Source organism: Penaeus japonicus, unplaced genomic scaffold (genome assembly GCF_977035675.1).
Source record: "Penaeus japonicus unplaced genomic scaffold, GWHDUDI00000001_assembly GWHDUDI00000011, whole genome shotgun sequence".
Lineage (NCBI taxonomy): Eukaryota > Metazoa > Arthropoda > Malacostraca > Decapoda > Penaeidae > Penaeus > Penaeus japonicus.
The window spans coordinates 6,079,353-6,091,852 of record NW_028234413.1 but is presented as its reverse complement, the minus strand read 5'-3'; the positions used below and the strand labels follow the sequence as shown (position 1 = coordinate 6,091,852).

Sequence of the window (12,500 nt, the reverse complement as noted above, 5' to 3'; positions counted from 1 at the left end):
ACTGCCATCTCTTCTTCAGATAACCGCCTCCTGTCGTTTGTGTTCTTTCTGCCATATTTAAGGACGCGATATAGCGACATTTTTAGCATACGCGTCTGACTCATTCCTGCTTGGCATTCCTGGCGAAGTAATTGACTCTATTGGAGATCTTCAGTATTCCTTTCGTGTTTGCAATACTCAGTGTGCTTCGAATATTATAAACCCCACGTATACATATGTGAATATCAAATGTAATCTCGCTCCTTACAACTTACTTACCTATCTACTGTGTGTGTCTGTTTACATATTAATCTGTGTCTGATCCATTATGCTCGCACCCCCCCCCCCCACACACACACACAGAGAGGGAGAGAGAGAGAGAGAGAGAGAGAGAGAGAGAGAGAGAGAGAGAGAGAGAGAGAGAGAGAGAGAGGAGAGAGAGAGAGAGAGAGAGAGAGAGAGAAGAGGAGGGGGAGAGAGAGAGAGAGAGAGAGAGAGAAGAGAAGAGAAGAGAGAAGAGAGAAGAGGAGAGAGAGAGAGGGAGAGAGAGAGAGAGAGAGAGGAGAGAGAGAGAGAGAGAGAGAGAGAGAGAGAGAGAAGAGAGAAGAGAGAGAGAGAGAGAGAGAGAGAGAGAGAGAGAGAGAGAGAGAGAGAGAGAGAGAGAGAGAGAGAGAGAGAGAGAGAGAGAAAGAGAGAGAGAGAGAGAGAGAGAGAGAGAGAGGAGAGAGAGAAGAGAGAGAGAGAGAGAGAGAGAGAGAGAGAGAGAGAGAGAGAGAGAGAGAGAGAGAGAGAGAGAGAGAGAGCACATGCACACGTATGTGTGTGTTGCATAGATATCGTTGTTTCGGCGGCAAGCTCATATCAAAATCAACAACGCGTGTGGTTACTCCGCCAGCAAGGTTGTGTAGTGCGCGACGGAGTCAATAGCATTAATGTTATGGAGGCGATGTTAATCTCAGATTCTCTCGATTTGTATGCTCACGGCAAGTTTTATAATGATTAACGCTATTGCTCTTTAAAATAAGTGAGGGGATATTTTATCCATTGCGTCAATTGCTCGCGTCAGCAGAGGGATATGCTGAGTCATTGCAGTTGAACTTCACTCGCTTGTTTACTTCTTTTCTCGTTCTCGTCTTCGTCTTTAATATATCACATTGTTAGTCCCGGGGTGAATATCAAGGAGTGCAATTATTATGAAATAATCAGAGAGAGAGAGAGAGAGAGAGAGAGAGAGAGAGAGAGAGAGAGAGAGAGAGAGAGAGAGAGAGAGAGAGAGAGAGAGACAGAGACAGAGAGAGAGAGGAATAGAGAAATAAGATAAAAGCATAAAAGTATAAATATTATTTGGTAGAGGAAGCGCAGCAGCAAAAATATCCCTGAAGACCTTTAAGTCTTGACTCCTCATACTTCTATTGGTCAGTTAACCCTTAGCTTCATTTTTTCGAGATTAGGAGCAGGGGGAGACTCCCAAAAGAAAAAGAGGGGCTACTGAATAAGGAATACAAAAAGCAAACTTTTCTTTTCTAAAGCAAGGAAGAGAGTTTTTGGAAATACTAGTCATTTCTGTAATATTGTTCTTATCTGAAACATTTTGCATACTCACTCTCTTTCCCGGACGACTGGACTGACGTGTATGCAAATGAGTCATAATCATGATATGCCACACAAATGAGGATTTTAGGTGCTTGTAAACGATATTCGTTTGTTGTTTCGAAGACTCGTTCCTGTCTCGGAGAGTAACGCTATATGCCTCGCAATTTCGCCTTTATCAAAAGAAGGCATTATATCTGTGATATATATTGTTTTAAAGGAAACAATTACCGTAGAAGACTTCCATATGAAAGCATCAGACGGTCAGAGATAGACTAATGAAATGCACACACAGACAAAAGAGAAGACTCACGCCCTATAACTGATATCATCAGTCTTTAGAGTTTAACAGAATGTGTTACGGCAGAAGGAGATTAACAATCGGTTGCGCAAGTCATCAACCTTTCTAAATAGTCATCCAGTTACGTATCACACAACCAAGTCGGTCGTGCACATTAGCACCTCTGACAATGGTCGTCCATCACTTCCCTGTGTCAAAGGAAGATCTGTTTATCTACTCTGATAGGAAATTACTTTCGCAATCTTTGAATTGCATGCAACTCACACTAAGAAACGCTTTATAACAATTGAATTTAGAATAGCTTATGTTTTCACCATAGATTGATAGATGATTAAAAAGTACAACTGGTTAACTGTTACCTCAAAAGAGGTTGAAAATCTCTATGCCTTACAAAGGACTGACTGACCTGGGTTCTATTTTCATTTTCTGACACTTCACAGTCTCATTATGTGGATTGTGGATTACAGGCGTTACTGGTTATATTGTATTTGTCGGTGTGTTCTATGTTGTATGGTTCTTTTTTGATAAAGAAATGTGATAATGTAGGTCAGTTACAAGAGTAGTCTCAAGTGTAGGTACATTTCCATAAAATATAGATACATCGACACCAACCGACAGATAGACAGAGACACAAACACCGACAAACTGACACAACTAGACAGACACAAACTTTTAAACCATCAATCATATCATAAACACAGACAGACACAGACACAGACAGACACAGACACACACATATACACATACACATACACATACACATACACATACACACACACACACACACACACACACACACACACACACACACACTCACACACATACACTCAATTTCTCATGACTCATCTTTTGAGATACTAAAAATCTTCACTTCCGTCATTTTAACTACTTTCTCTTTCAATAAGCATGGTTAAGTAAACACTTCCATTTCTCATACTGTAATTTCTAGTTTATGATTTGAACATAATTTGTTCCACAAAAAGCAACAATATGATTCAAATTCAAGGTAAATTTAATGTTTCATCTCCCAGAAATTCACGTTCGTCTCAAATTAAATATCATCATACTATCATTATTGGGTCTATAAACAAGAAAAACTGTGGTGTGGTAGATGTGATATATCATTTGAAGATTTCCTTCTCTTCCTTTAAATCAAATCTCATGCCAACTTGCTCTACAATTCAGTTCATGTATGATACAATTTGACACGCTTAATAAATTAATTACATCTTGTAAGTGATATTCAACTAAATTGAAGGCTATGTCTGCATTTACATGATATGATGACAGCATAGATTGCATTTACATGGAAGCTAGCAATTGGTAAATTTATGCTGGCCTTTTGTTTTGTAATAGAAAGCAGACTTTTTGGTCCGCTAGATGCTAAAGACGTATTTGAAAGCATTCAAAATGATGATAAACACATTACAAAAAATAAATGTCAAATGGCAAAGATATTTAATGCAGATCAATTTCTGGGAGTTTAATGATACAAGATGATAACATTTCTAGCTTATAATCAATCATATGTAATAATATATTTGCCCATAAACTATGCCTTATCTGATAAGTCAATCTACCCTAGTGAATGCTACAGCCTGCGGTACTAAAATTTTATAATAAAGTAGGCAACTGATAAGTACACATGATAATGAATAATGAATAGAATGTAAGATCTAATATTTATTTTCCAACAATGATCAACATTCCAATTTGTACAAGTACATAATAAAATGCTCATATTCCATATACAATTATTAAAAGAAACAGACACTTGCATCAGAAAAATAGTTAAATCCTTCAAATTCTTCCTTAAGACAACCTTTTAGAGAAATTTAAATGTACATATCACATGTATGGTAAACTAACAGAAACATTGTACAATAATGTTCTCTCATAAACGCATACCTAAACTAAATGTTTCAGTAAACTCAAAAATATATTTTTTTCTTTTCTTGAGTTACAGTCAAATAAAATCCCACATTCTGAAGAAAGCCTTTTTAATCCTTCTTTCTCTCTATACAGCAAAAGACATAAAATATTCACTGTAAGTTGAACTTATGTGCATAGATATGATGTTCATAGTAAGCTTGTGCAGCGAAATACAAAACCGTGTGGGGAATATATGAAAATTTGACTAACTTCGTATCTCACTGTGTTATTAAGCATTGTATTTATTGTGAAGTTTCTTCCAAAGAAGGAGAGGTAAAAGAAGAAGTTAAAAAAAAATGAAGATGAGGGGTAATATAAGAAAAGGAAATACTTTTTAAAAAGTACTGAGATATATATCTCTTCTTTGCTGCTTCAAGTGAACAGGAAATGGGGAGTTAAAGAAAAGGAAATAAGTACAGTACCTCAACAGAAATCCACCATTTATCTAATGATGACAAAATTACTCTGTGATCAATACTACACATACTACAAAAATCGGAAGTGTACTGGGTTACTACGGTTATATGACAGGTTCATCATCAACACCAACATCACACAGTAACAAAAGATTCACACGAACTTCAACCATGGTAAATGAAATGCTGCACATGAATTTGTACCTGTTATTCTATTCACAGTCAGTGAGACCTACAATCATTTGCAATTCATTGACCATAGGTGTATCTAGTATTGAAAATATTACAGGGGTTACAGAGTGACAAAAGGAGACCTCTGCCCTTGCGTCAACCTTGATAGTGTGGCAGAGAACGTAAGCTGATTGATAGTCAGTCAAATAAAGAGATCTCTTGAATGTGAGGCTGAATCTACAAGTTTGAGATCTGGCTAATCTTGAGAATCAACAAAAAACAGCTCGAGCCTTGGCTGTTAAACTACAATTGTACATCAAATACTTACACATAAAAATAAGAAAGAATGAGAGAAAGAAAGAAAGAGAAAAAAAAATGAAAAGAAAAAATAGAAAAAACAAACAAACAAACAGAAAAACAACAGAATGCAGAAAATTTGGGGAAGAAACTGAATTACTTACATTCTATCACATATAAAATGTTATGCTCCACCATAATTCGATCAGCATTACTGCTAATAACATTTTTCTTGAGGATATAACAAGACATCCTTTTATATAAAAATCATACCCAGAATCCAACTTACAACAAAAGGCAATTTCAAATATAAAGGTATTTTTTCTTAATAGTACATAAACATTCCAAATAAATGTAAAATCTTCCTTGTTTGTGCAATAAAAATCAGAACTTGCACAAGAACAATTTTCATAGAATTATAGCAAATCATTAGCTTTTTTAACTCCATACATCTGACTTTCCCTAATTAAGAAAAAAAAAAGAGGTCATTGTAACATGTACCTCTTCTATATCTGATTAGTGTGGGAAGTAACAAATATAGTTTAAGGAGACCCCAATGCTCATGCCCAGAAAGATATTTTGGGGTAAGCTATGGCAAATTATTTTTCAAAGATTTGAAACTGGTTGGGGCACATCAGGAAAATAATGCACGTGTGCAGTAACCTGGCAAACACTGATTGGCAACCATACTATCTCTCTCTTTCTGAGAGCCATTCAATTTTCTTATTTCTTCACTCACACAAAGCAGACATATCACACACAAAGCTCTAGTTACTCAATTTGAAATTTCATGTTCTTTCCAAGCAGGTTTAGATATGCGTACATACATATTCACTGCATACAAACATTCTCACATTTCCTAATTTATTACAAGTTCTCTCCTTGTTTCTCCCTCTCTCTCTGTAACACACACACACACACATGCATCCACATACTTATCTTACTCTATATCTCTCCCTTCCTTATTCCCTTTTTCTGGAATCTTATTTCATTACCTCTTGATCCACCTCTTTCTCTATACTTCCTAAAAAATCGCATTACAATTATTTATTGCCTGTTGGATACAATCTCGCAAGACAATCCTTACATTAGAGGTTTTTCGCTATCTGTGGTATAGCTCTTCACGCGGGAAAAGGCTAGTGGTGGGAAGTTGTTAGAGTCGTGGACCTCGATCTGCGACACGTTCTGCTTCCCATCATAAAACGTTGATGTTATTGTGTAGTTGCGCCACACTAGTTGCCAGTGAGACCTCTGTTTGACAGGTCTTATTTCAAATTCCTATTAGGGAAATGAGGAGGGGGTAGAGTAGAATAAACCTTGTGTTGATAATAAGAATAAAATTGCAGAGCATTTTACAATTTCAATATCATATTACCAATAATATGTGACTAAAAAAAAGTGTAGACAAGGTAATATGTGAGGCAAAATGAGTTTCCAGAATAATAGCCAAGACTTCCTCAGTAACATGGACAAATAAAAAATATCCAGCGTCCACAAACTTACAATCTGAAAGGTGGTTTCTGCGACGTCTGTGGTTCCTCCGATGTGCCTCCGGCCTTTCCTGCGATTGCTCATCTCCCGCGACTGCCGCTTCAACACTAGAGATACATTTGGTCCATTGAAGCGGTACATGCCCTTCACAACCTAAATAAAATAAAAAAAGGAGGGAATTAAATTAATCAATATAACAGAGAGCCTCTCAAAAACATATTTCACACCAAGAATAACAGTATTTTCATATATAGTTACTTCTTGAATGCATACCTGCAATTTCCCTGGTTCTTTAGTTCGCAAATGTGAGACAACAGACACTGGTTCGTCTGGAGTAGTCAACATACACACAAAACCATCAGGAAAGAATCTGGAAGAAAAAAGAAGATGCAAGAAATGTTGAGGGATGTAAGCTCTGCACATTCCTATCATTTGGTCTCAACCAATTTCTAATCATCATAACAGGTTACTGAAATTCTGGAGGCAAAATGAATTCTGAATAATCTCAAAATAATATCAATAAAAGAGTTACAACAATGACAAAATAAAAAATATCAGCAGTACTGATGTTACCAATGAGGATTATATTTCTGAATAATTAAATAAATAATAATAATTTAAAAATTCAATAATAATACTAACAAACTTCAAAAACTGATCTTCTTCCATGATGTGTTTCTCACACTTTATACATACCAGTTTCTTTGTCAGTGATATTCATTTCACCATAATGGTAAAGCACCCTAGAAATGTCTGTTTTGTGTATGCTTTTCTGATCATTTTATATTGCTCTGTTTGATGAAAAAGAAAAAGAAAAAGAAAAAAAGAAAAGGAAGGAAGGAGAGAGAGAGAAAGAGAGAGAAGTGATTTCTTGGTATTTTGATTTAGTTGTACTTGCTTAGAACTGTATATTTATATATAAGTAATATACTATGGATTAACCACTTATTCACTTTAGCTTACTAATCTACACTTCAAATAAGACCATATATTCTTGCCGATGATATTATGTAAAGTATGAAATGTTGTAACAAAATGAATGCCCATAATTTTCATAGACGAAAAGAACAGCAGTATTTAGTATCTTTTAACCCCTAAATATATGTATTCTTATATCTGGCAATCACTTTGGAAAGTTATAAGAGATTACAAATTTTTCTCACTTGAAATTCGCATTCCATGCACTGACAACACCTAATTAAAAAAGGCTTCCACAGATTACCCACAAAAAGCTAATCAGTAAGGTCATACAAACAAACGAGATCCCTCTGCCCGTGTGTTTGCTACCTGTGAAGATGCAACCTTAAACTATCTCTGAACTGGTGGATACATTTTTTAGGGGTGTGGTAAGTCTAAAAAGGAATAAGTAAGATGGAAAGTTTCAAAATTACCATAGTTTCCTGGTAAGTTTTGGCAAATGGAAAAAAAAAAAATTATGAACAAAATACAAGAAACATTAATCCATTGAAGATGAGTGTCATGACATTCATGAAGTACAAGTTTTTGGTCTGACGGCGGAAGTCCTGACGTACATGATGATTGTTGCCATGCCATACTTGAAGTTGGGAGAGTGAATCACTATTTTTCTTTATAATATGAGTAATAACTCTATTTACTGAGTGATGATGAGTATTGTTATCATAATTATTATAATCAAAATGGGTTTAATCTAAAATCCAAAACCCAAATGGCACCACTTTCTCTTAGAACCAGAAGCCCTGAATGACACCCATCCACGATTTTTGGCAAGCACTATCTCTAGAATGCTTCACACTATTTAACACCTTGGACACAGCAAGATGCCAACTTTTTGCTCTAAAGTACTGGCAATGAAAGGTGTGCAGGTATAATGAGCAGAGGAAGGTGACTCAAACTATGCTCAGTGTCTAAAATGTGCCCCTGTTCCAGTAGGGATGCCTTGTACTGTGGCACTCACAGTCATTAGCACTGGTTTCCTTCCTCTTCCCTGCCTCTTCAAATTATCTCCATAGTGAATGATTTTCTTCGTATAAGTTTTTGACAATACATAAATACAAAAAACAAAAACAAAGTTGCTTTTAGTCCTTCCATAAAATAATACTTCTATCATACTGAGTATAAAGAAAATAATGAGTGGATATGGACCTTATACTACAATTTTTGTCACCTGCAATATTGACAGATCACAAAATTGGGTCTAGTTTTACAATGAGTGACTGAGAGAGACTGAGAAAAGTTGTGGTATGTTACATGAAGCTGCCTCGCTCTGAAATAAAACCCATCTGGGGTGCCGCATAGGTGGCACTAGTGCCTATCCTTGGAATTGGGCAAGTAAATATACCCTAGGATTCAATGGGTTAAGTGAAAAAGAATAAAAAAGAAAATAAAAAGAAAAAGAAGGAAGAAAATTAAAGATATATATCTAACCTGTAAACTGCAACATACATCATATAATGAACAGCATGTAAATGTGACTTACATCATAGGATGTGAGGGCTATTTTCTTAACCCACTCACGACGGGGGCATTCCAGCCTTGCATGTCACAATGCCGGGGCTTTCGAACGCTTAGGCCTAAATCAATCAAATGGCTGGCACCATACTGTGCCGCCCGGCCACCGGGCTTTTGAATGAGCTGTACAGTAGTGTACCACCCGTCCAGAGAGGGTTAATGCTGATAATTGCACATCATGGGTATGACTGCTGGAACCCTATTGCTCAGCTTATGGATTAATGAATACACTGAGAAAGACATCTGGTAGTCCTAGAAATATGATCACCTAACCTATCAAAAAACATCACTCATATCATACACTGACCTCACATAGCGATAATACTGAACCACATGCCAAGGCTGATAGCTCTGGTCCCGGAAGTTGCTTGCACCACAGCGGAAATAAGTTGTCCGGGAGATGTAGCAACCATTGAACCGTGGATGAGGCCTGTGAACGAACATCTGCCTCCAAGATCCATATACTCCTGGGGTACCTGTGTTGATTCCCCAGATCCTGTTGAGGCAAAAAACTGTTATTTCACTGTTTACATTTCACAGTAGTGAAAAGCAGATGATAGATTTCTAGTTTAATACTTAGATGTGGCAGGCACATTTGTATTACAAGCATTGTTTACATGTACAAAAAACTGCATACATATTTATACTAGTACATATATTCTCCATTAATTTTCATGGATGTGGAAGTGCCTGTAGGAGCACATGCAAGTATCTATACAAGTGTTCTGCATTTACAATTATTTTTTCCCAAACAATTAAGAATAATACATTAATTTTTTCATTCCCTCATGCCTACTTTTGATCACTAATTCTTTACCAAATGGTAATAACAAATGAACCTTACTTGACACAAGCTTTGTGCCAGATCTCAGGATTCCTTGCTAGAAGGTAGAACCCTTGACACACACGGGACACCTGTTCTAAGGAGCGAATGTCCAAGTCACTTCCAACAACCCATCTCATTATGCGGTCTAGCATCTCTGGAGGCAGGCACGAAATGTGTGGGGCCTAGAATTCAAAAGCAAAATCTTAATAAGCTTGCATTAACACTAGGACCAACAATTTGTCAAGGATACTCTAAAGTATCAGTATAGTATATTAATTCTTGACAATCCTTTAGAACTTGAATAACCCCCCCCCCCCAAAAAAAAAAAACTAATAAAAAAAAAGTAAATTTACAGATGATGGCAAAACAACAAAGAACAAAGAATAAGAACATGAAGAGTAAGCAGAGCAAAGGAAAATAAAAACTTATATGAAAAAAGAAAGAAAAAAATTTAAACAGCCCGGTAGAAGCTTAAGAACAAAAAGCCAAAAAACTTGACTATCCTATCTATCTGCTCACCTCTTGCTCAAACTGCGGGGAACACATAGCTTGCGCTGGTGCCATGAGGAGCTGGAAACGGGAAGTGAGATCCTGTAAGTCTTCATCATCCAAATCATCATCATTTACGCTCTCCTCTCCCTCAGTGTCCGAACGGATGCAGCGGATGCCTGGAAAAATACTTCAGTGATGCCAATCCTAATAATGCATGGAGACGTAACATTTTTGTAGACTAGAAAAGGGGGTTGTGTTCTTTCACCAACTTTATATATGAATATAAAAGTAATATGTCATAGTATAAATTCAAATCCAAATACATATATAAGCATTAGCATAAATTCAAACATATAAATATTAATACAAATATTTATATATATATATATATATATATATATATATATATATATATATATATATATATATATATATATATATATATATAACCTTTGACTAACTTTTCTGACTGCTCTTTCCTCTCGCTATTCCACTTCCTCACCCAAAAATAAAAATGCTTTTTTGAGCTTAAAAAATACTTTTTCAAATAAATAATTTGTTTTGGCGTCTTGTTGCTCACAAGGAGCAGCTGCTTCCTCTCTTTCCTCCCATTAAAAACATGCGAGGATGATTAGCCTCAGAAGTTAATGGTATTTTTTTTTTTTTTCCAAAGACCATGTGGCGAATCTGCTTATACTAGATTTAGCATATATAGTGATGGATATATCCACTTTTGGAAGTCAATGAGTTAAATAGAATAACTTTTTCACTCTTAAAGTTTAATGCCTGCCATATTTCCTTGTATTTTTATAGAAAATTGTACTTTGCCAAAAACTTTTACCATGTTTGCTAGCCTATTAAAAACACTTGTTTAAGAAAGGTGAAAAATCAATCAATAAATATTCAACTGAATAAAAAATACTCATGAAATCATCCTATATTCGAAGCTATATTAGCAATGAAAAAATGTGTAATTTGTTACAATAAAAGCATTGGAATAAATTGGAAAAGATCATGAAGCAAAATGTAATTCTATGAATATGAAGGAAATCTTTCGAGTCATAAATAAACTTGTTCACATAACAGTAATAACAAATACTAGCAACATACTCAATATCAACCCATGACAATATCGAGTCTGCAAATGCCAAATATATTGCAACCAGTGTCACTCGTGTCATCCCCATCATCGAAACCAAATAAAACCTCACATAAAAAAAAAAAAATCTTCAAAGGCATCTGACAGTCAATCATCATGGCTAAACGACCAAACTGACTAAAAGACGGCATTAATGGCGTTCTCACCTCCACCCCTGTCAGTGGCGAGATGGTTCATTTCCTCAGATTATGAAATCGAGGCAAAATTTCGAAACCACGTGTCCGCCTGACGTTTTGCATGGCGGCGTTTGGCAACTCTGTGCATGTGGCGACTAGTGTATATGTTTTTTTTGTTGGTTGGTCTACAAAGAACGCTTATTATTCTTCGTAAAGTTATTTGGGTGGAATATATTTGTCTTTTAATTTGTCAGTATCTCGTGAAGGATTTGTTTGTTTCGGTAGAGAAGTATGGTGAAATTTAACTTTGCATCTTACGGTACTCCTAATAGTCAATCATAATTTGCCTCGATATCAATGACGTTTTGGCACTATTGTTGCCTATATTATGAGCAACAAAAGGTACATTTGCGTAATTATACTAGCCATACGTATCATGCCTTCGGTGTTTGACGTCGGCTTTGGCATCGGTGATTCAGGCGCTGTACACCTAAGTGGTATATAATATATTCATATCTATTTTCTTCTAAAATGATTGTGTCTTAGAACTCGGATATAAGTGCGTAATCGTTGTCGCTTATTCCGAATAGACCAATTACGGCCAATCTTAAAATACCTAGTTGGTCGTGTAGGAGTAGGAGGAAAATTTCAAAGCATAACATAGTTAAAAATATTTTCATATCGTAATAACTGCGCGAGTTATCGCAATCGTATTGAAACTGCATTGGTTGTCAATAACGAAAACAAAGTCTTCAATTCCTCAAAATATCTTCTGGTAAATGATTCATAAACTTTCGTTCACGAGAACCAGTAATCGCATGTATGTTTTACAAACATGAATTGCTGACTACCTAATAGTCAATAATGCCATGATCGTTATCAAAATATTCTCTCTCCCTAACTTAAACATGGCAGTTTGTTATTTAAGAGCAATCAATAAAGATAGAAAAACATCAACTAAACATTTAGAATGCGTAACACAGCCTCCACAAGGCGACTTTATTTATTTTTATGATTTTCGATTTTTTTTTTTTTTAAGTAGCAATTTCTACTCTTTTAACCCTATTGGTTTTCTTACCTGATGGCGATCTCGAAGCTCGATTTTCTTGGTCCATTAGAGTTATGTTTTAAAAACGAGGGGGAAAAAAATTGAGGTGATTTTCTTTTCCATTGATTACTTGTACAAGACGTGGTTTTGACCGATGGAGATAGGACTCGCCTACAAATATATTGGTCTGTT

The 12,500-nt window shown here is 35.8% G+C and overlaps 1 protein-coding gene across 1 annotated transcript in view; it reads right to left on the bottom strand.

Moving 5' to 3' along the window:
• Positions 1-3,540: 3,540 nt before the first annotated feature.
• The window catches only part of LOC122262925 (F-box only protein 9), a 14,895-nt gene continuing 5,935 nt past the window's right edge, over positions 3,541-12,500 (bottom strand). The window contains exons 5-11 of the mRNA XM_043031138.2: positions 12,339-12,365; positions 10,013-10,161; positions 9,512-9,675; positions 8,975-9,163; positions 6,451-6,547; positions 6,190-6,330; positions 3,541-5,964 (exon numbers count right to left, since the gene is read on the bottom strand). Of these exons, the coding sequence (XP_042887072.1) occupies positions 5,770-5,964; positions 6,190-6,330; positions 6,451-6,547; positions 8,975-9,163; positions 9,512-9,675; positions 10,013-10,161; positions 12,339-12,365 (962 nt within the window). The 3' untranslated portion in view covers positions 3,541-5,769. The remainder of the gene's footprint in view (positions 5,965-6,189; positions 6,331-6,450; positions 6,548-8,974; positions 9,164-9,511; positions 9,676-10,012; positions 10,162-12,338; positions 12,366-12,500) is intronic.